Source organism: Pongo pygmaeus, chromosome 16, assembly GCF_028885625.2.
Source record: "Pongo pygmaeus isolate AG05252 chromosome 16, NHGRI_mPonPyg2-v2.0_pri, whole genome shotgun sequence".
NCBI classification, from domain to species: domain Eukaryota; kingdom Metazoa; phylum Chordata; class Mammalia; order Primates; family Hominidae; genus Pongo; species Pongo pygmaeus.
The window spans coordinates 61,286,965-61,313,738 of record NC_072389.2 but is presented as its reverse complement, the minus strand read 5'-3'; the positions used below and the strand labels follow the sequence as shown (position 1 = coordinate 61,313,738).

The 26,774-nt window shown below is 38.7% G+C and overlaps 1 protein-coding gene and 1 non-coding gene across 3 annotated transcripts in view; both read left to right on the top strand.

Moving 5' to 3' along the window:
• Positions 1 to 26,774, top strand: part of NEDD4 (NEDD4 E3 ubiquitin protein ligase) — a 613,929-nt gene that overhangs the window by 457,534 nt on the left and 129,621 nt on the right. The window contains exon 2 of one of the 2 annotated variants that reach the window (XM_054451602.2): positions 12,403 to 12,476. The exons of the other annotated variant lie outside the window; for it this stretch is intronic. Coding sequence (XP_054307577.1) covers positions 12,403 to 12,476 — 74 coding nt within the window. The remainder of the gene's footprint in view (positions 1 to 12,402; positions 12,477 to 26,774) is intronic. 2 annotated transcript variants of the gene reach the window in all.
• On the top strand, positions 23,053 to 23,156 carry LOC129014930 (small nucleolar RNA U13). Its single transcript, XR_008494448.1, has one exon. It is a non-coding gene; the product is annotated as a small nucleolar RNA U13 (small nucleolar RNA).

Below are 26,774 nucleotides of genomic sequence, written 5' to 3'. Positions count from 1 at the left end.
AATCTCTCAAGACTTGTGAGAAATGGAAAGACGTACAGCCCTGCGTTTCCGTTCTTGTTTTTTTTTTGCATTGTCAAGAAATTGAAGAGCAGGTAGTAGATGTCTTCATGAATTGTGGAGAAAATCTCAGCCTTAAGAAGCTACCTTTTAATTACTGACGCTGCTTGCATAGATAACACATTACATCACATTACCAATTTGTTTCTCCTTGTCATTCAAAAAAGCCGCATCTCTTTGCCTATAATTTGCAACTTTCTATTTTATTTTCAAAAAACAATAAAGCTGTCTTTACTCATGAGTTTGGAAGAGGGAAGTTTCAAGCTTTAGTGAAGAGCCCTGGTCTGGTATAATTTTGTCCCTGTTTTGATTACAGAAAGGGTGTTTAACTTTTGTTACTTTTTTACTTATTTAAGCACTATCCAGATTTCTGTTAATAGTACTCAGGATCAGAATTGTAAAATTATTGAAGTGATTTTTCTCTAGTTGCAGCATTTATGCTGCTTTCCCTCCTTTTCAAACATGTGAGAGATTACAATCTCAACACATTAAAGTGATGGAAAAGACTAATTTGACAATTCTCTAGCATAAAATTATAAAATGAAGTTAAAACCAATGCAAATATTAAAATAAATGGCACTTAATTTTGAAAGAAGTTTTTAATCAGTATAGCTTATCAATTAATCTTAGCATTTAAAATAACTAGTTCTGATTTTTGTGGTGGGAAATGCAAGGAGAAAGGTTAAAAGTTAAATGTATCTGGGATAGCTGTGTTATTTATAATTCCCCTGGAATTGTTTTTGATTAATGCTAGTTACATTTTCCCCATGAGGCTGGGGAGTGTTTCAGTCAAGGCTAACGTGGATGGTTTTTAATATCAGGAGCTCCACAAATATGGATTAACTTTTTAGAGATATATGGTAATCTCTTTTCTCAGTTAAGGTCATGCAAATTATAACTGCTACCTGAACTTAGAAAAAATAAGATAACTAACATTATTTGCTGTTGTCACTTTCAGTTATGCTTTACCACTTGAGAGAAATTGTACTTGTTAATTAAGTCATCACGGAAGAGATTTTTAATTGGCAGAATTCAGTTTTGGAGATTCCTACCTATGTAACGTAGTATGGCTACTTTCCAGTAAACTGGTATAGTGAGAATTTGACCATCAGGGCCCATGGAATATTTCAGTTGGCCTATTTATTCAGTGACCTTCCAGAAAAAAAGGATAATCTTTTTAAATTAAAAAAAAAGATTACATAAAATCTCTGATTTTTGTGAGTCCCTCCCCTCAGAAAACTGAAATTTCCTCTCTGGTTTTCAATTCCATCTTTATTTCTGATACCTGAGGATTTCCCTTCTTTCTTGAAAGATCAGCTATATATTTAATTTTATTTGGTGATGGAAGAAAGTTATTTTTGTCTAGCATCTCCAGTCAGAGTTTTTTATGTTGTATTAATTTACCATATGGATTTTAGAATTAGTAGAATATTTACAGTCATGCATTGCTTAACAACGGATACATTCTGAGAAATGTGTCATTAGGCAATTTCATCATTGTGCAAATGTCATAGAGTGTAGTTACACAAAACTAGAAAGTATAGCCTACTACACACCTAGGCTGTGTGATATAGCCTATTCTTCCTAGTCTACAAACCTGTACAGCATGATACGGTACTGAATACTGTATGCAGTAGTAATACAATGTAAATATTGTGTACCGAAACATAGAAAAGGTAAAGTAAAAATGTGGTATTTTATGGGACCACCATCATATATGCTGTCCATCATTGGCCAAAATATCATTCTGCAGCTATTACTATCTTATTTAGCGAGGCCTCCTGGAACAGGGATGTTCGTAAGTCTTTAGAAGAAAGAAGGTTAAAATAAATAATCTATGATATGCATATTTTCTCCCACTCAGACTTCTTGTTAGAAAGGCATACAAGCTACTGCTTGCCAGTGGAATCATTTTAGAATAGAATCAGTTAATTTGCTATCTCTTGTGCTATAATATTTCACATTTGTTGATCTTTTAAAATTTTAAAAATGTTGGCCAGGCGCGGTGGGTCACGCCTGTAATCCCAGCGCTTTGGGAGGCCGAGGCGGGCGGATCAGGAGGTCAGGAGATTGAGACCATCCTGGCTAACACGGTGAAACCCCGTCTCTACTAAAAATACAAAAAAAAAATTAGCAGGGCGTGGTGGCGGGCGCCTGTAGTCCCAGCTCTTAGGGAGGCGAGGCAGGAGAACAGCATGAGCCCGGGAGGTGGAGCTTGCTATGAAGTGAGATTGCGCCACTGCACTCCAGCCTGGGCCACAGAGCGAGCCTCTGTCTCAAAAAAAAAAAAAAAAAAATTCGCCCAGATTTGGTAAAGGTACCCCTTTTGCCACATTCTTGCCAGCATTTGTTATTGCCCATCTTTCGGATAAGAGCCATTTTAACTGGGGTGAGATGATATCTCATTGTAGTTTTGATTTGCACTTCCCTGATGCTCAGTGATTTGAGCACCTTTTCAAATACTTGTTTTCCATTTGTATGTCTTCTTTTGAGAAATATCTATTCAGATCTTTTGCCCATTTTAATATCAGATTATTGGAGTTTTTCCTATTGAGTTGTTTGAGCTTCATATATTTTCTAGTGATTAGTCTCTTGTTGGATAGTTTGCAAATATTTTCTCCCATTCTGTGGTCTGTCTCTTCACTTTGTTGATTGTTTCCTTTGCTGTACAGGAGCTTTTTAAGTTGATGTGATCCAATTTGTCCAGTTATGCTTTGGTTGCTTGTGCTTTTGGGTATTATTCAAGAAAGTTTTGCCTAGACCAGTGTTCTGGAGAATTTCCTCAATGTTTTGATTTGATTTTTGTATATGACAAGAGATAGGGGTCTCGTTTGATTCTTCTACGTATGGATATCCAGTTTTCCCAGCACCATTTATTGAATAGACTGTCCTTTCCCCATAGTGTGTTCATGGTACCTTTGTCAAAAAGGAGTTTACTATAGATGTATAGATTTACTTCTGGGTTCTCTATTCTGTTCCATTGGTTTGTACGTCTGTTTTTATGCCAATACCATGTTGTGTTGGATACTATAACTCTGTAGTATAATTTGAAGTCCAGTAATTAATTTGACTCCATTTTGTTCTTTTTTCTCAGGATGACTTTGGCTATTCTGGGTCTTTTGTGATTCCATATATTTTAGGATTGTTTTTTCTGTTTCTGTGAAGTGTGTCATTGGTATTGTGATAGGAGTTGCATTGAATCTGTAGATTGCTTTGGGTAGTAGGAACATTTTAACAATATTGATTGTTCCAATCCATGAACATGGAATATTTTTCCCTTTTTTTTTTGGTGTCGTCTTCTATTTCTTTCATCTATAGTTTTCATTGTAGAGATCTCTCACTTCTTTGGTTAAGTTTATTCCTGGTTGTTTAATTTTATTTGTAGGGATTGTAACTGGGAATTACGTTCTTGATTTCTTTTTCAGATTGTTCACTGTTGGCATATAAAAATGCTACTGATTTAATGCCTTGTTTCTTAAATTAAAATAAATGCTACTGATTTTTTTGTATATTGATTTTGTATCCTGCAACTTTACTGAATGTGTTTATCAGTTCTAACAGCTTTTGGGTGGAGTCTTTAGGCTTTCCAAATATAAGTTCATATCATTCTCAAATAAGAACAATTTGATGTCTTCCTTTCTAATTTAGCTTCCCTTTCTTTTTCTTATCTGATTTCTCTAGCTAGGACTTCCAGTACTATATTCAATAATAGTGGTAAAAGTGGGCGGCCGGACACATTGGCACACGCCTGTAATCCCAGCACTTTGAGAGGCCGAGGTGGGTGGATTGCCCGAGGTCAGGAGTTCGAGACCAGCCTGGCTAATGTGGTGAAACCCTGTCTCTACTAAAAATACAAAAATTACCCGGGTGTGGTGGCACACACCTGTAGTCCCAGCTAGTCAGGAGGCTGAGGCAGGAGAATCGTTTGAACCTGGGAGGCAGAGGTTGCAGTGAGCTGAGATTGTGCCACTGCACTCTAGCCTGGGTGACAGAGCAAGACTCCATCTCAAAAAAAAAAAAAAAGAAAAAGAAAAGAAAAGAAATGGACATCTTTATCTTGTTCCAGATCATAGAGGAAAGGCTTTCGGTTTCTCCCCATTTACCATGGCACTAGCTGTGGATCTGTCATATATGGCTTTTATTATGTTGAGCTATGTTCCATCTATAGTCAGGTTTTTGAGGGTTTTTTAATCATGAAGAGATGTTGAAATTTATCAAATACTTTTTCAGCATCAGTTGAAATGATCATATGGGTTTTGTCCTCCATTCTGTTGATATGATGTTTGACTTTCATTTGTGTATGTTGAACCATCCTTTCATCCCTGATATGAATCCCACTTGGTCACGATGAATGATTTTTTTTCAATGTGTTGTCAAATTTGGTTTGCTAGTATTTTATTACGGATTTTTGCATCAATGTTTATCAGAGATATTGGCCTGTAGTTTTCTTTTTTCAATGGATCTTTGTCTGGTTTTGATATCAGAGTAATATTGGCCTTATAGAATGAGTATGGAAAGTATTCCTCCTCCTCTATTTTTTGAAATAGTTTGAGTAGGATTGGTATTAATTCTTCTTTAAATATTTGGTAGAATTTGGCAGTGAAGCCATCAGGTCCTAGGCTTCTCTTTGCTGGGAGACTTTACTACAGCTTCAACCTCATTATTTGTTACTGGTCTTTTTATGTTTTGGATTTCTTCATGGTTCAATCTTGGAAGGTTGTATGTGTATAGGAATTTATCCATTTCCTTTAGGTTTTATAATTTATTGGCATATAGTTGTTTGCAGTAGTCTCTAATGATCCTTTGAATTTCTGTGGTGTCAGTTGTAATGTCTCCTTTTTCATCTGTGATTTTATTTATTTGGGCCTTCTCTCCTTAGTCTAGTTAAAGTTTTGTCTATTTTGTTTATCTTTTCAAAACACCAACATTTCATTTTGTTGATTCTTTGTATTATATTCTTTGTTTCAATTTCATTTATTTCTGCTTGGATCTTTATTATTTCTTTTCTTCTACTAATTTTGGAGTTGGTTTGCTCTTGCTTTTCTAGTTCTTTAAGATGCATAGCTAGGTTGTTTTTTTGAAGTTTTTCTACTTTTTCATGTAGGTACTTATAGCTATAAGCTTCTCTTTTAGTACTGCTTTTGCTCTATTCCATAGGTGTGCTATGTTGTGTTTCCATTATTATTTGTTTCAAGAAATTATTTAATATCCTTCTTAATTTTTTCATTGATCTGCCGATCATTCAGGAGCATACTGTTTAATTTCCATTTGTTTGTATTATTTCCAAGTTCCTCTTGTTATTGATTTCTAGTTTTATTCCATTGTAGTCAGAGAAGATACTTTTAAGATTTTAATTTTTTTAATTTTTTTCTTTTTCAAGACAGGGCTACTCTGTTGACCAGGCTGGACTGCAGTGGCACAGTCATGGCTCCCTGTAGCCTCAACTCTTGGGCTCAAGTGATCCTCCCATCTCAGCCTCCTGATGAGCTGGGAGTACCACTCTGCCTGGTTTTTGTTGTTGTTGTTGTTTTTGTTTGTTTTTAAGAGATAGGGTCTGACTATGTTGCCCAGGCTGGTTTCAAACTCCTGGGCCCAAGAAGTCCTCCCATCTTGGCATCCCAAAGTGTTGGAATTACAGGCATGAACCATTGTGCCTAGCTGAATTTTTAAAGACTTGTTTTGTGGCTAACATATGGTTTATCCTTGAGAATGATCCATATGCCAAGGAGAAGAATATGTATTATGCAGCCATTGGATGAAATGTTCTGTAAATATCTATTAGGTCCATTTGGTTTACAGTGCAGATTAAGTCCAACATTTCTTTGTTGATTTTCTGTCTGAATGATCTATCCAGTGCCGAAAGTGGGATATTGAAATTTCCAACTATTACTATATTGAAGTCTAGCTGACTCTTTGACTTTAACAATATTTGCTTTATATAACTGGGTATTTCAGTGTTGGATGCATATGTATTTACAATTGTTGTATCTTCTTGCTGAAATGATCCTTTTATCATTGTGTAATAACCTTTTTTGTCTCTTTTTTTAGTTTTTGTATTGAAATCTATTTGATCTGATATAGCTATTCCTGCTCTTTTTGGTTTTCATTGGCATGGAATAGTTTCTCTGTCCCTTTATTTTCAGTCTATGTGTGTCTTTATAGGTGAAGTGTGTTTCTTGTATGCAACATATTGTTGGGTACTGTTTTGTTAATCCATCAACCACTCTATGTCTTTTGATTGGAGAGTTTAGTTCACTTACATTCATTGTTATTATTGATAAGTAAGGACTTCTGCCATTTTTAATTTGTTTTCTGGTTGTTTTGTGGTCCTTTTTGTGAAAGTGTTTTCTTTAGTGGTATGCTTTAATTTCTTGGTTTATCTATTGTGTGTCTGTTGTAGATTTTTTAACTTGATGTTACATGAGGGTTGCAATTAACATCTTACAATGCATTATTTTAAACTGATGACAGTTTAACTCTGATTGCAAAAACAAACAGGAAAAGAGAAAACTAATAAAAACTCTACACTTTATCCTCCTTGCTTTTTAACTTTTTTATTGTTTCTATTTTTGTCTTATTGTCTATGTCTTTAGAAATTGTTGTAGTTATTATTTTTGATAGGTTAATCTTTTAGGCTTTCTGCTGAAGATATAAGTAGTTTACACACCACAATTACAGTGATAAAATATTCTGTATTTGTCTGTGTACTTACTGTTACCTGTGAATTTTGTACCTTCAGATGATTTCTTATCGCTTGTTAATATCCTTTTCTTTTAGACTGTGGGACACCCTTTAGCATTTCTTGAAGGCTAGGTCTGATGTTGATTAAATCCCTCAGCTTTTGTTTGTCCAGGAAAGTCTTTATTTCTCCTTTATGTTTGAAGGTTATTTTCTCCGGATATACTATTCTACAATAAAAATTTTTTCCTTCAGCACTTTAAATAAATCATGCCACTGTCTCCTGCCTATTAGGTGTCCACTCAGAAACCTGCTGCCAGATGTATTGGAGCTCCTTTGTTTTTTGTTTTGTTTTGTTTTGTTTTTAATTTTCTCTTGCTGCTTCTAAGATCCATTCTTTATCTCTGGCCTTTGGGAGTTTGGTTACTAAATGTCTTAAGGTAGTCTTCTTTGGGTTAAATCTGCTTGATATTCTATAACCTTCCTGTGCCTGAATATTGATACCTTTCTCTAGACTTAGAAAGTTCTCTGTTATTATTTCTCTGAATAAACTTTCTACCCCAGTCTCTCTTGCTACCTCCTCTTTAAAGCTAATAAGTCTTTTTTTTTTTTGAGACGGAGTCTCACCGTGTTGCCCAGGCTGGAGTGCAGTGGCACAATCTCTGCCGACTGCAGCCTCTGCCTCCCAGATTCAAGCATTTCTCCTGCCTCAGCCTCCTGAGTATCTGGGATTACAGGTGCACGCTGCCACGCCTGGCTAATTTTTGTATTTTTAGTGGAGACAGGGTTTAGCCATGTTGGACAGACTAGTCTCGAACTCCTAACCTCAAGAGATCCACTCGCCTCGGCCTCCGAAAGTGCTGGGATTACAGGCATGAGCCACCATGCCCGGCCCAATAACTCTTAACTTTGCCCTTTTGAGGCTATTTTCTAGATCCTGTAGGCATGCTTTGTTACTTTTATTCTTTTTTTATTTTTACTCCTCTCACGGTATATTTTCAAATAACCTGTCTTCAAGCTCGCTAATTCTTTCTTCTGCATGATCAATTCTGCCATTGAGAGATTCTGATGCATTCTTCAGTTTGCCAATTAATTTTTTCAACTCCAGAATTCTGCTTGATTCTTTATAAGAATCAAAGAGGTTTTTAATCTCTTTGTTAAATTTATTTGATAGGATCCTGAGATCCTTCTTTGAGTTTTCTTGTATTTCATTGAGCTTCCTCAGAACAGCTATTTTGATTTATCTGAGAGTTCACATATCTCTGTCCCTCTGGAATTGGTCACTGGTGCCCTATTTAGTTTGGTGAGATCATGTTGTCCTGGATGATGTTGATGCTTGTGGATGTTCACTAATGTCTGAACATTAAAGAGTTAGGTATTTATTCTAATCTTCACAATCTGGGCTGGTTCGTACCCATCCTTCTTGAGAAGGTTTTCCAAGTATTCAGAGGGAATCTTAAGTCTTTGGTCACTGAAGCCATATGTGAGCATATTAGGGGGTACCCCAAGGCCATTAATGATGTGACTCTTCTAGTCTCATAGAGGCACCAACTTGCTGGTCTTGGGTAAGATCTGGGAGAATTCCCTGGATTACCAGGCAGAGAGTCTTGTTCTCTTATTTTCCCCCAACCAATTGGAGTCTCTCCCTCTCTCTCTGTCTCTCTCTCTCTGTTCTTAGCTGCCTGGAGTTGGCAGAAGGGTGACACAATCCTGTGGCCACCATCACTGGGACTGTGTTGGGTCACACCTGAAGCCAACACAGTACTGGATTTTGCCTAAGGCTTGTGGTGACTATTTCCTGGCTACCGCTTGTGTTTATTTAAGACCCAATGGCTCTTCAGTCAGCAGGAGATGAATTTGCCAGGACTGGGTCTTTCTCTTCAGTGCAGTAGGTTCCCTTCTGGCCCACGGTGGGTCTAGAAATGCTGTCCAGGAGTTGGGGCCTGGGATTAGGGACTTTAGGAATCTGCTTGGTGCTTTATTTCACTGGGGTTGTCATGGTACCCAGGTTACAAGACAAAGTCCTTTTTATTCTTCCCTTTGATTCTCTCAAGCAGACAGAGTCTCTGCCCATGGCCACCACTGCCCCAGACCTGTGGCTACTATAGTCTGGCTACTGCTGATATTTATTAAGGGCTCAAGGTCTCTTTAATCAGTAGATGGTGAGTCCTGCCAGGCCTGGGTCTCTCCCTTTAGGGCAGTGGGTTTCCTTCTGGCCCAGAGTGGGTCTAGAAATGCCCTCTCGGAGCTAAGGCCAGGAATCAGTGACTTTAGGAGTCTGATTGGTGCTTTATTTTACTGTCACTGAGCTGGTACCCAAGTTGCAGACAATTTTTTTTTACTTTTCCCTCTCCTTTGCTTAAGCAGGAGTCTCCCTGTGGCCGCCACAGCTGGGAATGTGTTGGATCACACCCGAAGTCAGCATAATACTGAGTCTTGCCCAAGGCCTGTGGCAACTGCTGCCTGGCTACCCCTGATGTTTATTCAAGGCCCAAGAGGTCTTTAGTCAGCAGGTAGTGAAATCTGGCAGGACTGGGTCCTTTTCTTCAGGGTGACGGGTTCCCCTCTGGCCCAGGATGGGTCTAGAAATGTCTGGGAGTTATGACCTAGAATGGGGGCTTCAAGACTCTGGTTGCTGCTTTATTTTATTGTGGCTGTGCTGGTATCCAAGTTGGAGAACATAGTCTCCCCTACTCTTACCTCTCCTCCTGGAACTATGAACTGTGCTGTCTGAAGTTGGAGGAGGAGTGACACAAGCACACCCTTGGCCGCCCCGTCTGGTGTCTCACTGGTTCATGTGCATCCCAAATCTACTGGCTCCAAGCCCAGCACAGTACCAGGACTTGCTCAGGGACTGCAGTCCTTATGGTCTGGACTGCCTTTTAAGTTTATTTAGGATCTCGGAATGCTTTAACCTACAGGGGCAAGGCTTGCCCAAACTTAGCCTTGAACTGCTGGGATGGATGATTCCCCTCTGGCTGAGGCTGGTCTAAATACTCCCTCCATGGGTGCCAGCTGACTTCTGCCCTGTGTTGCCTTCCACTGTGACAGGGCAGCACTGAGTTCCAATGCAAAGTCCCACAATCACTTTGCCCTTCGTCCCGCAAAGGCATAGATTCTCTCTCAGCCACCACACTGCACTGCCAGGGCATGTGGGAGGGGTGGTGTGGGCAATTCAAGACTGTCTTTCCTACCCTCTTCAATGCCCCCTTGATACGATGTTAAAACTAGGTACTGTGATCAGTCACCTGATTTTTGGTTCTTATGTAGGTGCCTTCTTGTTAGAATAATTGTTTAATTTGATGTTCCTTGGTGGGGACTCTCACTGGAGGGTTCTAATGAACCATCTTGCTCCGCCTCCTCCTCCATATTTGTTAATCTTAAAAAATGCTCCTGTAAATACTGTTGTACTTAAGTCCTTGTGTACATAGATGTACATTTATCTAGGGAAACATCTAAAAATACAGTTCCTGGGTTTTTGTTTTAGAACTTTAGTAAGCATGTCAAACATCTCTTTAGAATGATCCATCAATTTACACTCCCACCAACAGTGCATTAGAGCTCTTTCTGCTAACTGGCGAGATTATCTTTTCATGTATTTCTTAGCCATTCTATATGGTATCTTGTACTAGGTTAATTATATTTTACATATTGATTTTTAGGAGTTATTCACATATTCTGGATAATTATCATTTGTCTCGATGTATATTTTAGATACTTCTGTAGATATTTTAGATATGTCTGCAGGAAGAAGTATCTAAAATATCCCTTTGTTTTTTTCATTTTGCGCATGATATTTTTTCTCATACTAATGGTACATAATTTTATTATTGTGGAATTTAATAATTTTTGCCATTAAGGTTGTATTTTTTTAAATCTTTCCAAATGCTAAAGAACTATTCTAAAATTTTAAATGAACTTTTAAAAATTTCTTTTCACTTTTAGACTTTATCTGGAATTTGGTTTTATATTTTAGTATAAGATAGTGATTGAATGTTATTGTTTACTTCTTTACTCATTTTTACTCCTCTCTATGAATTTTGGAATTATTTGTAAAGATCCATGAAAATATTTGAAGGGAGAGTGGGAATAGCATTAAATTTATAGATTACTTTGGAGAAAAAAGATAATAATATTAAATATTTTCACACATAAACATAGTGGATTTCTCCATTTCTTGAAGGCTTCTTTACATTCTTCAATATTTTATAAATTTTTAAAAATAAGGTCTTGCTCTGTCACCCAGGCTGGAGTGCAGTGGTGTTTATAGCTCACTGTTACCTCAAATTCAGGCAATCCTCCTGCCTCAGCCTCTCTAGTAGTTGGGATTACAGACACAAGTTATCATGCCTGGCTTATTTTTTGGAGGGATGGGGTCTTGTTATATTGCCTAGGCTGGTCTTGAACTCCTGGGCTCAAGCAGTTCTCTCACGTTGGCCTCCCAAAGTGCTGTGATTATAGGTGTGTGCCAGCATAACTAGCAATATTTTATAATGTTATCTATGAAGGTTTTTTATATTTCTTATTAATTTTATTTCTGTTCTAATAGTTTTGTAACTTGTGAATTTTTAAAAAAATATGCATAATGTTTTATTATATTTTCTTACCTTTTTATTTTGAACAATTTCAAACCTACAGAACAGTTAAACGAGTAATATAAGTAGTACAGTATACACCTGTATACCCAAGAACTAGATCCACAAATTGGTAACATTTTGCTTATTCCCCTTTATTTGTATACACACACATACACACACACACACACACACACACAGCATAGTTATGTTCAAGTTTTTATTTGCTAAGTTATTTGAAAATAAGTTGCAAGCTTTATGATACTTTATCCCTAAGCACTTCAATATGTATCTCCTAAATCTAAGACACTCTTTATAAAACCTCAATGCCATCATATCAAAGATGTTTAATATTTGATACATTACAGTATCCACACATTATCATACACTGTGTTGTCTGTTGAATGGGATTTAAAAAATAACCTTTTCTAAGTAGTTATTACAGATGATTATGGGCTGGGTGCAGTGTCTCACACCTGTAATCTCAACATTTTAGGAGGCTGAGGCAGGCAGATCACCTGAGGTCAGGAGTTCGAGACCAGCCCAGCCAACGGTGAAACCCTGTCTCTACTAAAAATAGAAAAATTATCTGGGCATGGTGGCGCATGCCTGTAATCTCAGCTACTCAGGAGGTTGAGGCATGAGAATCGCTTGAACCCGGGAGGCAGAGGTTGCACTGAGCCAGGATCACACCACTGCACTCCAGCCTGGGCAACAGAGTGAGACTCTGTCTCAAAAAAAACTCAAAAGCCAAATGGTTATGAACTTTCGATTTTGTGTACATATATAGCAATAATTGGAAATTCATATTAGTTGCAATACTTTGGCTTTAGATTTTCTTGAGTGCAGTGATAAATTCTTATTCAGTGTAATAAGTTGACTCAAGTTTTTGCTTATCTTTGTAAATAATCAGGTCATCTACAAATAATTTTCTTTTTTTCCTGTGTAACTTTTAATAAAATTAATTATTGAAAAAGATTCTTCAATTAATTTTAATATCCTAATTACTTTATTTGATATATATTTTTTAAAAGATTGTGTCTTAGTTAACTTATAAGTACGTGAAAATGAAATCTAAATTTTTGTATTTTAGGAAAATTCACGAATTGTGAGAGTAAAAGTTATAGCCGGAATAGGCCTTGCCAAGAAGGATATATTGGGAGCTAGGTAAGTATATCAATTTGGATTATAATTTTAAAACTTTGCATTTGTTAATTAGTTTTTTCCAAACTTTGGTTAAATTAAAAATCAAATAGTATTAGTAAATTGTTGTGGAAAGTATAATAATAATATTACCAGTTGGTGGTTTACTAAATCTCTTGGTATCTGAATTACTAAATTTGTGAAATTAGGCAGGAGTACAAATGATAGCAATAGTCACAAGATACATTATTGAGCTCTGCTTCTGGAAATTTACAAAATTCTAACAGACTAATCCTTTAGCAGATAACAACCATAAACTCTGGACTTAATACAAAAAGCAGCAACCTGAAGGCAATGGAGAGTGAACAGAGCAGGCAGATTCTGGTGGGAGTTCATATTTGGAAGAAGGGAATTGTACTGAGTGAGTTCCTGATATTATGAATTGGTCTGAGGGCAGGTAGAATCAGAACCTGGAAAAATTGTAGTCTTCATGGCCTGGGAAAATAGCAGAATCCAAACTTTGGTTCAATTAAAAATCAAATAGGGCCAGGCATGGTGGCTCACGCCTGTAATCTTAGCACTTTGGGAGGCCAAGGCAGGCGGATCAGTCGAGGGTCAGGAATTTGAGACCAGCCTGACCAACATGGTGAAACCCTGTCTCTACTAAAAATACAGAAATTATCCAGAAATCGCTTGAACACAGGAGGCGGAGGTTGCAGTGAGCCAAGATTGTGCCACTGCACTCCAGCCTGGGCAACAGAGTGAGCCTCTGTCTCAAAAACAAAAATACATACAAACATGCATGCATACATACATACATACATACATACATACCAAATAGTATTAGTAAGTTGTTGTGGAAAGTAGAATAATATTTCCAATTGTTGATTTACTGAATCTCTGAATCTGAAGAAAACATGGCAATGGTAAGGATTCTGGAAGGGAGAGAGCTGAAGAGCTCAGCAACTCAGCTGAAGACAAAAGATCTGAACAGAGATCACAGTCACTACCTAAGAAACGGGGTTTGGGAAACTGAGGTAGACAGATTGCTTGAGCTCAGGAGTTTGAGACCAGCCTGTGCAATATGGTGAAACCCTGTCTCTACAAAAAATACAAAAAATCAGCTGGGCATGGTGGCGCATGCCTGTACTCCCGGCTACATGGGGGACTGAGTCAGGAGGATAGCTTGAGTCTGGGTGATTGAGGCTGCAGTGAGCCAAGATTGTGCCAATGCACTCCAGCCTGGGTGACAAAGTGAGACCGTGTCTCAAAAAACAAACAAAAACAGGATTTGTGGCTCTTGTCCAAACAAGATGATTAATTGCATGATAGTCTTATTCTGTTTAGTGTTGCTATAACAGAATTCCTAAGACTGTGTATTTTGTAAAGAAAAGAGGTTGATTTGGTGAGTGGAAAGTTCAAGACTGGGCCTTTGCATCTAGTGAGGGCCTCAGGCTGCTTCATTCAAGTCATGACGGAAACGGGAAGGGGACCTAGGGTACACAAAGAAATCACATGGCAAGAGTGGAAGCAAGGGGGAGGTGTGCCAGCCTCTTTTTGACAAATATAGAGGAACAAATAGAATGAGAACTCACTCACTCCCTAGGGAGGGCATTAATCTATTCAGGAGGGATTTGCTCCCATGACCCTAATACCTCCAACCGAGACCCATCTTTCAATATTCCCACATTGGAAATCAAATTTCAACATGCGATTTGGAGTATACAAATATCCAAACCATAGAATGATAAGCAGACACACACACACACACACACACACACACACACCAGCAGCAAAATTCAGTCTCCAAAACTTAACATTTACAATATATGTCCAGGATATAATGCAAAATTACTTATCTAAAAAGAACCAGGAAAATGGAAGGCATTTTTAGTAGAGAAAAGAAAATATGCCCACAATAAATTTTAAAAATATGAAATGAAATGGAAACCATAAAAAAATGAAAATTTCAGGAGTGAAAAATACAGCATTTGAAATTAAAATTGTTGGGTAGATTTGTCAGCCAAATGGAGAAGAGGAAAGATTAACTGAACTTAAAGATAGATCAGTAGAAATTGTTACCCAGTTGGAAGGTGAGAGAGATGAGAGAGACAAAGATTGGAGGGAAAAAAAAAACAGAGCCTTGAGGATTTGTTAGCTAATATATAAAAGTCTAACACGGATATCATTATATAATATCTTACAGTCTAACACAGAAGGGGAAGGGAAAAGAAGGCAAAATATTTTTTGAAGAAATTTTGGCCAAGTTTTTTTCCAAATTTGATTAAATTTATATAGTATTAAAAAACACCAAGCAGGATAATAAACACTAAGAACACAATGAGGTGCATAATAGTCAAACTGTTGAAAGCCAAGTATAAAGAGAAAAATCTTGACAAAAAGAGAAAAATATGACACTTTATATATGGGGAACTACAATTAATTACTGACTTCCTACCCAAAACTATGGAGACCAGGAGAAAATGGAACAATAAAATAACAACCATCAATCCATAATTTTATATTCAGTGAAAATATCCTTTAAGGAAGATGACAGAATAACATTTTCCAAAAAAAGACAACTAGAGAATTCATCATTGGCAGACCTGTGCTGTAAGATATCTTAAAGTCCTTTCAGCTGAAGAAAATTGAAACCAGATAGACACTCAGGTCCTGAGAAAGGAATAAAGAGCATCAAAAATAGTAAATATCTGGGAATATACAAAACATGTTTTGCTTTTATCATCATACCTTTTTAAAATAAAACATACGCCTGTTGAAATCACAACTTGAAATATTGTTTTATAGGATTTATATTGTTTGTTAATGGAATACATAAAACAACTATAACATAAAGGATGGAGCAGGTATAAGTTATGGACCTATTTGGTAGAATGGTACAATACTAAGTATAAGTTGAATAAAAGATTAATGATGTATATTGTAATATCCAGAGAAACCAATAAAAAAAATGCAAAAAATTATAGATAAAAAACAGTAGAAATTTTAAAATGAAGTTGTTGAAAAACTAAATAAACAAAAAAGCCAGGAACTTGAGCCCAGAGGTTCAAGACCAGCCTGGGCAACAAAGTGGGACCCTGTCACTACAAAAAGTCAAAAAATTAGCCAGGTGTGGTTGTATGCCTCTGTGGTCCCAGCTACAAAGGAGGCTGAGGTTGGAGGATCGCTGGAGCCCAGGAGGTCAAGGCTCCAATGAGCCATGATTATGCCACTGCACTCCAGCCTAGGCGACAGAGTGAGATCCTGTCTCAAAAAAAAAAAAAAAGAGTGCCAGAAAAGGAGAAACAAATGATTAAAAAAAGTAACTGAGGCCGGTTGTGGTAGCCCACGCCTGTAATCCTAGCACTTAAGGAGGCTGAGGCCAGTGGATCACCTGAGGGCAGGAGTTTGAGACCAGCCTGGCCAACATGGTGAAATCCCATCTCTACTAAGACACAAAATTAGCTGGGTGTGGTGGTGCGTGTCTGTAATCCCAACTACTCAGGAGGCTGAGGCAGGAGAATCAATTGAACCCAGGAGGCGGAGGTTGCAGTGAGCTGAGATCACACCATTGCACTCCAGCCTGGGCAAAAGAGCTAAACATAAAAAAAAAAAAAAAATGCCAGAAAAGGAGGAACAAATGAACAAAAAAAGTAAAAGAGGCCGGGTGCGGTGGCTCATGCTTGTAATCCCCACACTTTGGGAGGCTAAGGCGGGTGGATCACCTGAGGTCAGGAGTTCGAGAGTAGCCTGGGCAACATGGTGAAACCCTGTCTCTACTAAAAATACAAAAATTAGCTGGGTGTGGTGGCAGGCATCTGTAATCCCAGCTACTCAGGAGGCTGAGGCAGGAGAATTGCTTGAACCTGGGAGATGGAGGTTGCAGTGAGCCAAGATTATGCCACTGCACTTCAGCCTAGGTGACAGAAGTGAAACTCCATCTCAAAAGCAAACGAAAAAACAACATAAAGGGCAGGGACAATGGAAAACAAACAATAAACCTGGTAGACTAAATCCAATCATATCAATAATTACATGGAACATTAATGGATTAAAATAAATATGAGACAGAGGTTGTGAGGATAAATTAAAAAACAAGACCCAACTATATACTGTCTTACATGATGCACTTAAAATATAAAGACATAGCTAAGTTGAAAGAAAGCGGACGCCAAAAGATATGCCATGCCAACAGTAAGCATAAAAAGACTGAAGTGGATGTATTAGTATCTGGTAAAATAGATTTCAACACAAAAATTTTCAAACATTTCATGATGGTGAAGAGTAAAGTCAATCAGGAACATATAACAATCATAAATGTGTGTGTGCCTGCTAAAAAGAACTTAGAAAAATATGAATCAAAATTTGACGGAATTAAAGGGGAAATTTTTAAAACTCCCACCATCATAGTTGGAGGCATTAACACTTCTCTTTCAGCAGTTGATAAAACAACTAAATAAAAAAATCAAAAACATAAATTTGAACAATATTATGAACAACTTTGACCTAAAGAACACTATTTCTAACAACTTTCTTTTCAAATGTACATTCTTTTCAAGTGTACATGGTACATTCACTAGCATAGACCACACATGGGCTGTATTAGTTTATTGCTGCATAATAATATTACCACAAGCTGGCCAGGTGTGGTGGCTCACACCTGTAATCCCAGCACTTTGGGAGGCCGAGGCGGGCGGATCACAAGGTCAGGAGATCGAGACCATCCTGGCTAACACCTTGAAACCTGTCTCTACTAAAAATACAAAAAATTATCCAGGTGTGGTGGTGGGCACCTGTAGTCCCAGCTACTCGGGAGGCTGAGGCAGGAGAATGATATGAACCCGGGAGGCGGAGGTTGCAGTGAGCCAAGATGGGGCACTGCACTCCAGCCTGGGTGACAGAGTGAGACTCCGTCTCAAATAATAATAATAATAATAATAATAATAATAATAATACCACAAACTTAGTTGCTTAAAAGAACATACATTTATTGTCTCATAGTTTCTGTGGTTCAGAAGTTCCTGCATTGTTTAACTGGGTCCTCTGCTACAGGGTCTTGCAAAGCTGCTGTTGTATTTTTTTTTCCAATTTTTTTTTCTAATTTTTTCTAATTTTGCAGTCTTGAAGTCTCTCACATGAGAGTGGCTGTAAACTCTAGCCCTGCCCTGATGAGCCTCTAGGAATTTGGACATAGATGTTTACAGTGTGCCTTTCATGGATATTTCTTTATCCTGGCAAGTGCCCTCATGCCTAAGTGTCTGACCTATGACCAGATGTCCCTCTCACAGCAAACTTGCATATCCTGGCAGATGCTCTTATAGCTCTTGTCTGTATCCAGTTTATTCTTACCAAAATAGCAGATAGCCACTCTCTAGGAGAATCCTGACAAAGAAGTTAGGGTCGAGTGTATCAGTCAGGTGAGACACGGGAGGCAACTCAACAAAACACATGAAATAACAGCAGTTTATTACTTACAGATGCCAGAGAGAAGAGGGCAGCATGCCTCCCAGGGCCAACAGGAAGTGGGGAGCCATCTAGGACATGCACAGTCAACTAGTGGGTGGAGAACAGGGCAAAGAGTACAAGGGACCTGTGGGCTGAGGCTTTTATTGGGGTCCAGGGCATTTTCCAAGCAGGTTTCCCTCAGGGAGTTGTAATTGGTGGGTTTAGAGCAAGTAGGCACAAATTTCATGGAGTCATGCTGTGTCTGAGAAATCAGTATTAGGGTTCTCTAGGGGGACAGAACTAATAGGATAGATGTATATATGAAGGGGAATTTAGTAGGAGAATTGACTCACATGATCACAAAGTGAAGTCCCACTATAGGCCATCTGCAGGCTGCGAAGCAAGGAAGCCAGTCCGAGTCCCAAAACCTCAAAAATAGGGAAGCCAACAATGCAGCCTTCAGTCTGTGGCCGAAGTTACAAGAGCCCCTAGCATATCACTGGTGTAAGTCCAAGAGTCCAAAAGCTGAAGAACTTGGAGTCTGATGTTCGAGGGCAGGAAGCATCCAGCACGGGAGAAAAATGAAGGCCAGAAGACTCAGCAAGTCAAGTCCTTCCACGTTCTGCCTGCTTTATTCTAGCTGCCCTGGCAGCTGATTAGATGGTGCCCACCCAGATTGAGGGTGTGTCTGCCTCTCCCAGTCCACTGATTCAAATGTTAATCTCCTTTGGCAACACCCTCACAGACACACCTAGGAACAATACTTTGCATCCTTCAGTCTAATGAAGTTGACACTCAATATTAACCATCACAGAGAGGTGGTTACTGTGGCTTATTTCTGCAGTCCTTGGGAGTATGGGGTGAGTGGAGCAAGTCAAGTAGGTTGAATCTAGTTGTTCCTTAGAGTTGTTCCTTAGGGAGGTGGTTACCAGGAGGCAGTTGTGTAAGGTAGTTATCTGGATTGACCACACTGAGGAGCTGAGAGGAGGTAGAGAACTGGAAACTGTGCTAAGGGTGACTAAGACCTGCTTCTGGTATAAAAATGTCCAACTTAACATTCAATATGGATGCTGAGGCAACATAAAATTATAGGAATTCACTTCAGCTGTCATTAAGGTATTGGTAGGGCTGTGGTCTTAGCTGAGGCTTGCTTAGGGAAGGATTCACTTCCAAGCTAATGTGGTTGCTAGTGACATTCAGTTCCTTGCATGCTGCCAGTCTGAGCGTTTCCATTTCTTGCTAGCTGTCAGCTGGAGGCTGTCTCAGCTTCTTGCCATTCAGCAGCTCACAAGCTGCCAGTTTGCTTCTTCAAAGCTAGCAAGAGTCCCCTGGCAAGATGGATTACAATCTTATGTAATGTAATCACATACTTTTTGTCACATTTGCCATAATCTGTTGGTTAGAATATATAGATCTGTTCCAGGCTTAAGAGGAGAGGAACACAAAGAGCATGAATATTAGGAGGTAGGGATAATAGGAGCTGCCCTAGTGTCTGGATGCCACAATATTCTGGGCCTTAAAACAATAAGCCACATTCTTTTGAAATGCACATGGTATATTAATCAACATAGACCATGTGTGGGTCCATAGGACAAGTTTCAGAGATTTTCAACAGATTGAAATCATATAGAGGATGTTCTTTGAGAACAGTGGAATTCAATTGGAAACCAATAATATTAAGATCTAGAAAAACTGCAAATATTTGGAATTTAATTAGTATACTTCTAAATAATCTATATGTCAAAGAAGAAAACATTTTGAACTGAATGAAAATGAAAATACAGCAATATCACAATTGTGGAATGCAGCTAAAGTTATATTCAGAGGGAAGTTTATGTCTTTAAAATGCTTAACTTAGAAAAGGAGCAAGATATAAATGAATGACCTTAATAAATTAGAAAAAGAATTGCGAATGAATTCTAAAATAAGTAGAGGGAAGAAATAATAAAGACAGGGGCCAAAATCAATAAAAGAGAAAGTGGACAATGGTAGAAAAAAATTATTGTAATCAAAAGCTTGTTATTTGAAGACATCAATTAAAGTTTTAAACCTCTAGCTAGAATGATCAAGAGTTAGAGAGAAGGCACTAATTACTGGTAATGAGAATGAAAACTGGGGCATTGCTATAGACCCCGTGGAAATGAAAAAGATAAAAAGAAAACATTTTGTACAATTTCATATCAATAAAGAAGTACACACAATTTAGATGAAGTAGATAATATTCTTGAAAGACACAGATTACAGAACTAGCCACAGAACAAATACAAAACTTTAATAGATGTTTATTATTGAAAGAAATTGAATTTGTTGTTAATTAAATTGAATTTGTCCTTCCCACAAAGAAAACTCCAGGCCCACATGGTATCACTGGATACAGCTATCAGACACTTAAGGAAAAAAAAATACAAATTCTACACAAATGCATTCAGAAAATGGAGGGTATTTCCCAACTCATTTTATTAGGCTAATATTATCTTGATCCCCAAACCAGACACAGACATCACAAGAAAACTTAAAACCAATATCCCTCAACATAGATGCAAAAATGAAATTGAACATGATGTAGCAATATATCACCAGGTAGGATTTTTCCTAGGAATGCAAGATTTGTTCAACATTAAAAAAATTAATCAATGCAATTCATCATATTAATACAGTAAAGTAGAAAAAACACATGGTCATTTCACTTAGCATGGAATGTGCCTTTGACAAAATCTAACACCCAGTCATGGTAAAACCTCTCAGCAAACTAATATAAAATACAAAGGTGGCTTAACATCTGAAAATTAACTGATGTAATACACTGTATTAATAGAATAAAAGAAGACAGTCATCTTTTTTTAATTATACTTTTAAGTTCTAGGGTACGTGTACACAACGTGCAGGTTTGTTACATATGTATACATGTGCTATGTTGGTGTGCTGCACTCATCAACTCGTCATTTACATTAGGTATATCTCCTAATGTTATCCCTCCCCCCTTCCCTCACTCCACGACAGGCCCCAGTGTGTGATGTTCCCCACCGTGTGTCCAAGTGTTCTCATTGTTCATTTCCCACCTATGAGTGAGAACATGCAATGTTTGGTTTTCTGTCCTTGTGATAGTTTGCTTAGAATGATGGTTTCCAGCTTCACCCATGTCCCTGCAAAGGACATGAACTCATCCTTTTTTATGGCTGCATAGTATTCCATGGTATATATGTGCCACATTTTCTTAATCCAGTCTATCATTGATGGACATTTGGGTTGGTTCCAAGTCTTTGCTATTGTGAATAGTGCCGCAACAAACATACGTGTGCATGTGTCTTTATAGCAGCATGATTTATAATCCTCTGGGTATATAACCAGTAATGGGATGGCTGGGTCAAATGGTATTTCTAGTTCTAGATCCTTGAGGAATCGCCACACTGAGAAGACAGTCATCTTAATAAAAGCAGAAAACACAACTGACAAAATTCAACACCCATTCATGATAGACACTCTCTGCAAACTAGGAATAGATGGAAATGTCCTAAACCTCATCAGGGGAATCTATGAAAAAACCCAGTAGCTAACCACCTACTTAATGGTGGCAGTTTGAAGGCCCTCTGCTTAACTCAGGAATAAGGCAAAGTTGTCTGCTTTCATGTTCTATCCACCATTGTACTATGTATTTTAGCCATGTAGTATGGCAAAGAAAAAAAAAATCATACAGTCAAAAAAGAAGAAGTAAAACTGTCTTTATTTGCAGACAACATGGTTTGTATGTAGAAAGCCCCAAGGAATCTACAGAAAAAACTACTGGAAGAACTAATAAGTGAATTTAACACCACCACAAAATGCAAAGTCAGTGTTTACATAACCCAAAATCAGTTATATTTCTGTATCCTATCATTGAGCCATTGGAAAATACAATTTAAAAACATATTTACAGTTGTATAAAAGTTAAATATTTAGAAATAAATACAACAAAAGATTTGCAAGAAAAGGACACTGAAAACTATAAAACAGTGCTGAGAGAAGTCGAAGACCACATAAATCAATGGATACATACGCTGTTTTCATTAGAAGACTCAATAGTGTTAGGGTGGCATTTTTCTCCAAATTGATTAGATTTGGCACAATCCCAATAAAAATCTCAGCAAGTTTTTTCAGAGAAATTGATAAGCTGATTTCAATATTTGTATGGAAAGTCAAGGCACATAGAATAGCCAAAACAATTTCAAAAAAGAACAAAATTGGAAGACTTACATTACCCCATTTCAAGACTTGCTACACGGTTATAATAAGACAGAGTGGCAATGGCATTAGAATAGATATATTGTTCAATGGAATGGAGAGTGTAAAAATACGTGCACGTGTGTGTGAGAGAGCGAGAGAGAGAATATATACACATATATATGATCAGCTCCTGTTTAACAAAAAATGCTGAGGTAATTCAAGGGAAAGGGTAGTCTTTCAGTACACAGTACTAGAACAACTGGTCTGTATAGAATGAAATGAATCTTGGTCCTTACCACACATCATACAGAAAATTAGTATGAGCTAAAATGATAAAACTTCTATAGGAACACATAGGAAAAAAATCTTTGCTCTATTGGGTTACACAAAGTTTTCATGAACAGTACCAAAAAGGATGAGCCATAAAAGAAAAATGTTGAAAGGAACTTCAACACAATTAAAACTTTTCTTCTTTAAGAAACAAGGTTACGGAAAATGCAAGCCATAGATTGGGAAAAAGTGTCTTTAGACATATATCTGGAAACAACCTAAATGTCCATTGTCAAATGAATGGGTAATCTCATGTACCCCATAAATATATACACCTACTATGTACCCACAAAAATTAAAAACATAAAAAAAGAAGTGTGAGCTGGGCATGGTGGCTCACACCTGTAATCTCAGCACTTTGGGAGGCCAAGGTGGGAGGATCACTTGAGCCCAGGAGTTCGAGACCAGCCTGGTGATAAGACCCTGTCTCTAAAAAAAAATTTTTTTTAAATTAGCCAGGTGTGGTGATGCATGCCTCTGGTCCCAGCTACTCAGGAGGCTGAGGTGGGAGGATCACTTGAGCCCAGGAAGTTGAGGCTGCAGTGAGCCGTGTTTGTGCCACCTCACTCCAGCCTGGGTGACAGAGTGAGACCCTGCCTCAAAAAAAAAAAAAAATGTAATATAGATCCTTTTGTAGTTTTTAAGTGTCATGATGGGGTGTCCATGCACATGCGTAAGATGTGCCACTCTTGAAGCTTGTTACAACATGGGCAGATTACCAATCTCACAAGAAAAGAAAAAAAAAGAAATGTATATACATACAGTGTTTATTCAGCCTTTAAAAAGAAGGAAATTCATGTGACAATATGGATTAATCATTAGGATATTATGCTAACTGAAATAAGACAGTCACAGAAGACAGATACTGCATGTTTACATTTGTATATCTAAAATAGTCAAATTTATAGAATCAAAGAGTGGAATGCTGGTTGCTGTGTTGGGGTGAGGGGTGAGGGATAAGTAGAAATGGGTTAATAATTAACAGGCGTTAAACTTGAGTCAAGCAGGAAGAATAAGCTCTAGAGATCTGCTGTACAATGTTGTACCTAAAGTTAACATTAATGTATGTGCAATTAAAAATTTAAGAGGGTAGAGCTGCCAGTCGTGGTAGCTGATGCCTATAATCCCACCACTTTGGGAGGCTGAGACAGGTGGATCACCTGAGCCCACAAATTTGAGACCATCTCAGGCAACATGGTGAAACCCTGTTTCTACAGAAAAACACAACAATTAGTCAGGCATGGTGATGTGCGCCTGTAGTCCCCGCTACTTGGGAGGCTGAGGTGGGAGGATTGCTTGAGCCTGGGAGGTGGAGGTTTCAAGTGAGCCGAGATTGCAGCACTGCACTCCAGCCTGGGCAACATTGCAAGACTCTGTCTCAAAAAATGCTGCAATGCAATGCAGTGCAGTGCAATGCAATACAATGCAATACAATGCAATGCAGTGCAAAATAGGGTAGAGGTCATGTTAAATATTCTTACCACAAGAGAAACAATTAAACAAAGATATCTGAAGAAGGCCATTAACCCACTATATATATGAAACCTCTTACAACTCAGTAATAATATAATTAAAAAGCCAATTAAAAATGGCAAAACTCGGCTGGGCACGGTGACTCACGCCTGTATTCCCAGCACTTTGGGAGGCCAAGGCGGGTGGATCATCTGAGACTGGGAGTTGAAGACCAGCCTGACCAACACAAAGAAATGCCATCTCTACTAAAAATACAAAATCAGCCAGGTGTGGCGATACATGCCTGTAATCCCAGCTACTTGGGAGGCTGAGGGAAAAGAATCGCTTGAACCCGGGAGGTGGAGGTTGCGGTGAGCCGAGATCGTGCCATTGCATTCCAGCCTAGGCAATAAGAGTGAAACTCCATCTCAAAAAAAAAAAAAAAAAAGGCAAAACTCTTGAACAGACAGTGTCTGTGTATTGTTCAAGTGTATTTGTCTAGCTGGATGGTGAGATTAGGGATAGATACATAATTACATTTACATTTTGTATTTATATTTAATAGTATATAGTTAGTTGTAAAAAAACCATGGATAAGATTGGAAAAGGAAAATGTAGAGAGAACAGAGGGCTGGGGCAATACGTAGGGAATATCAGTATTTAACTGGCAGATAGTAGAAGAGGTGCCTAAGTAAGCCACCGAAGGAACAGTTCGAGTGGTATGAGGAGCACTGGAAGAGATGTGTCGTAGAAGCAAAATGAGATGAGTGTTTCAAAGAGAAAATGGTCAGTAGTATCTAAAAACATAAAGAAGGCCAAAAAAAGAAGTATCTGGAAAACGTTGATTGCTTTAACAAGATTGATGACTTTACAACAGCCTTTTCATAGGAATGGATCTGAAGGGAAGAGACAGAAACCAGACTGTAGGGTTTTGAAGTGTGACGGGAATTAAGGAAATGAAGAAAAGGAGGTGGTATGCTATAGTGGTTAAGAGTATAGGCTGGGAGGCTGAGGCAGGCGGGTCACAAGGTCAAGAGATCGAGACCATCCTGGCCAACGTGGTGAAATCCCATCTCTACTTAAAATACAAAACATTAGCCAAGTGTGGTGGCGGGTGCCTGTAGTCCCAGCTACTCAGGAGGCTGAGGCAGGAGAATTGCTTGAACCCAGGAGGAGGAGGTTGCAGTGAGCCGAGATTGTGCCATTGCACTCCAGCCTGGCGACAGAGCAAGAGAGTTTAAGCTGGGCATGTTGGCTCATGCCTGTAATCCCAGCACTTTGTGAGGCCAAGGTGGGCAGATCACCTGAGGTCAAGAGTTTGAGACCAGCCTGGCCAAGATGGCAAAACCCCGTCTCTACTAAAAATACAAAAATTAGCTGGGTGTGGTGGCGCGTGCCTGTAATCCCAGCTACTTGAGAGGCTGTGGCAGGAGAATAGCTTGAACCCAGGAGGCAGAAGCTGCAGTGAGCCAAGATCGCGCCACTGCACTCCAGCCTGGGTTACAGAATGAGACTTCATCTCAAAAAAAAACAAAAAAGAAGAGTGTGGCCTCTGGAGCCAGGTGCTGGAGTTTCAATCCTGGCTGTCCGCTTTCTAGCTGTGTGATCTGTATGAAATAAAGAAAGGAATAGTACCTACCTCACAGGTGGTTATAGAGATTCAAAGAATTAATATACAGGCTGGGCGCTGTGGCTCATGTAGGTAATCCCAGCACTTTGGGAGCCAAGGTGGGTGGATCACCTGAGGTCAGGAGTTCAAGACCATCCTGGCCAACATGGTGAAACCCTGTCTGTACTAAAAATACAAAAATTAGCCGGGCGTGGTGGTGTGCGCTTGCAGTCCCAGCTACTCGGAAGGCTGAGGCAGGAGAATGGCATGAACCCAGGAGGCAGAGGTTGCAGTGAGCTGAGATTGCACCACTGCACTCCAGCCTGGGCAACAGAGCAAGACTCTGTCTCAAAAAAAAAAGAAAAAAAAAAGAATTAATACACGAAACGTGCTTACAGCAGTGTCTGGCACTGAGTAATTGCTATATAAGTGTTCTTGTTTTTATTATTAAAAACTGTCTCTGAAAAGGTTTGACTGGGAATGGAAGAAAAAGATGTATTTTGCTTTGCTGAAGAAGGGAGGGAAAGTCAAGGGGAGGAGGAGTTTAAAAACATTTATATGCCTAGAGAAACCTAGATCAAAGAAAAAGCCAAAGGTCTAAAAGAGAGCAGTGAGAACAGATGATGCAAGGCTCCAAAGTTCAGAGAACTGAACAGGGGGGATGAAACTCAAAACAAGAGGACTCCTGACTCACTAGGTTAGGGGTAAGGATGGATTCTGATAAATACCAGTCTGTTGCGAGTGTTCTGGTGCCTTTGATTTTGGCCAATTAAGAGGTAACGTGGTATGAGGAAATGGAGATGGGGGAAGGATACTTTGGATTAGTTTGGAGGGTACTTGGTGGAGAATGGTGAGTACTTTGGATACCCAAGGAAAATAGGAGAAATTTAACCCTGGACAAGTAAAGTGTCCAAAGTCTTGTGGTTTACAACCCTGTATATCACAAGAATTTCCTTCTCCATGTCTCCTTGTAGAAGTGGTTACATAACACCTAGTTATTTTATTTTATTTTATTTTTTGAGATGGAGTCTTGCTCTGTCGCCCAGGCTCGAGTGCAGTGGCGTGATCTTGGCTCACTGCAAGCTCCACCTTCCAGGTTCACACCATTCTCCTGCCTCAGCCTCCCGAGTAGCTGGGCTAAAAGTGCCTGCCACCACGCCTGGCTAATTTTTTTTTTTTTTTGTATTTTTAGTAGAGATGGGGTTTCACCATGTTAGCCAGGATGGTCTTGATCTCCTGACCTCATGATCCGCCCGCCTTGGCCTCCCAAAGTACTGGGATTACAG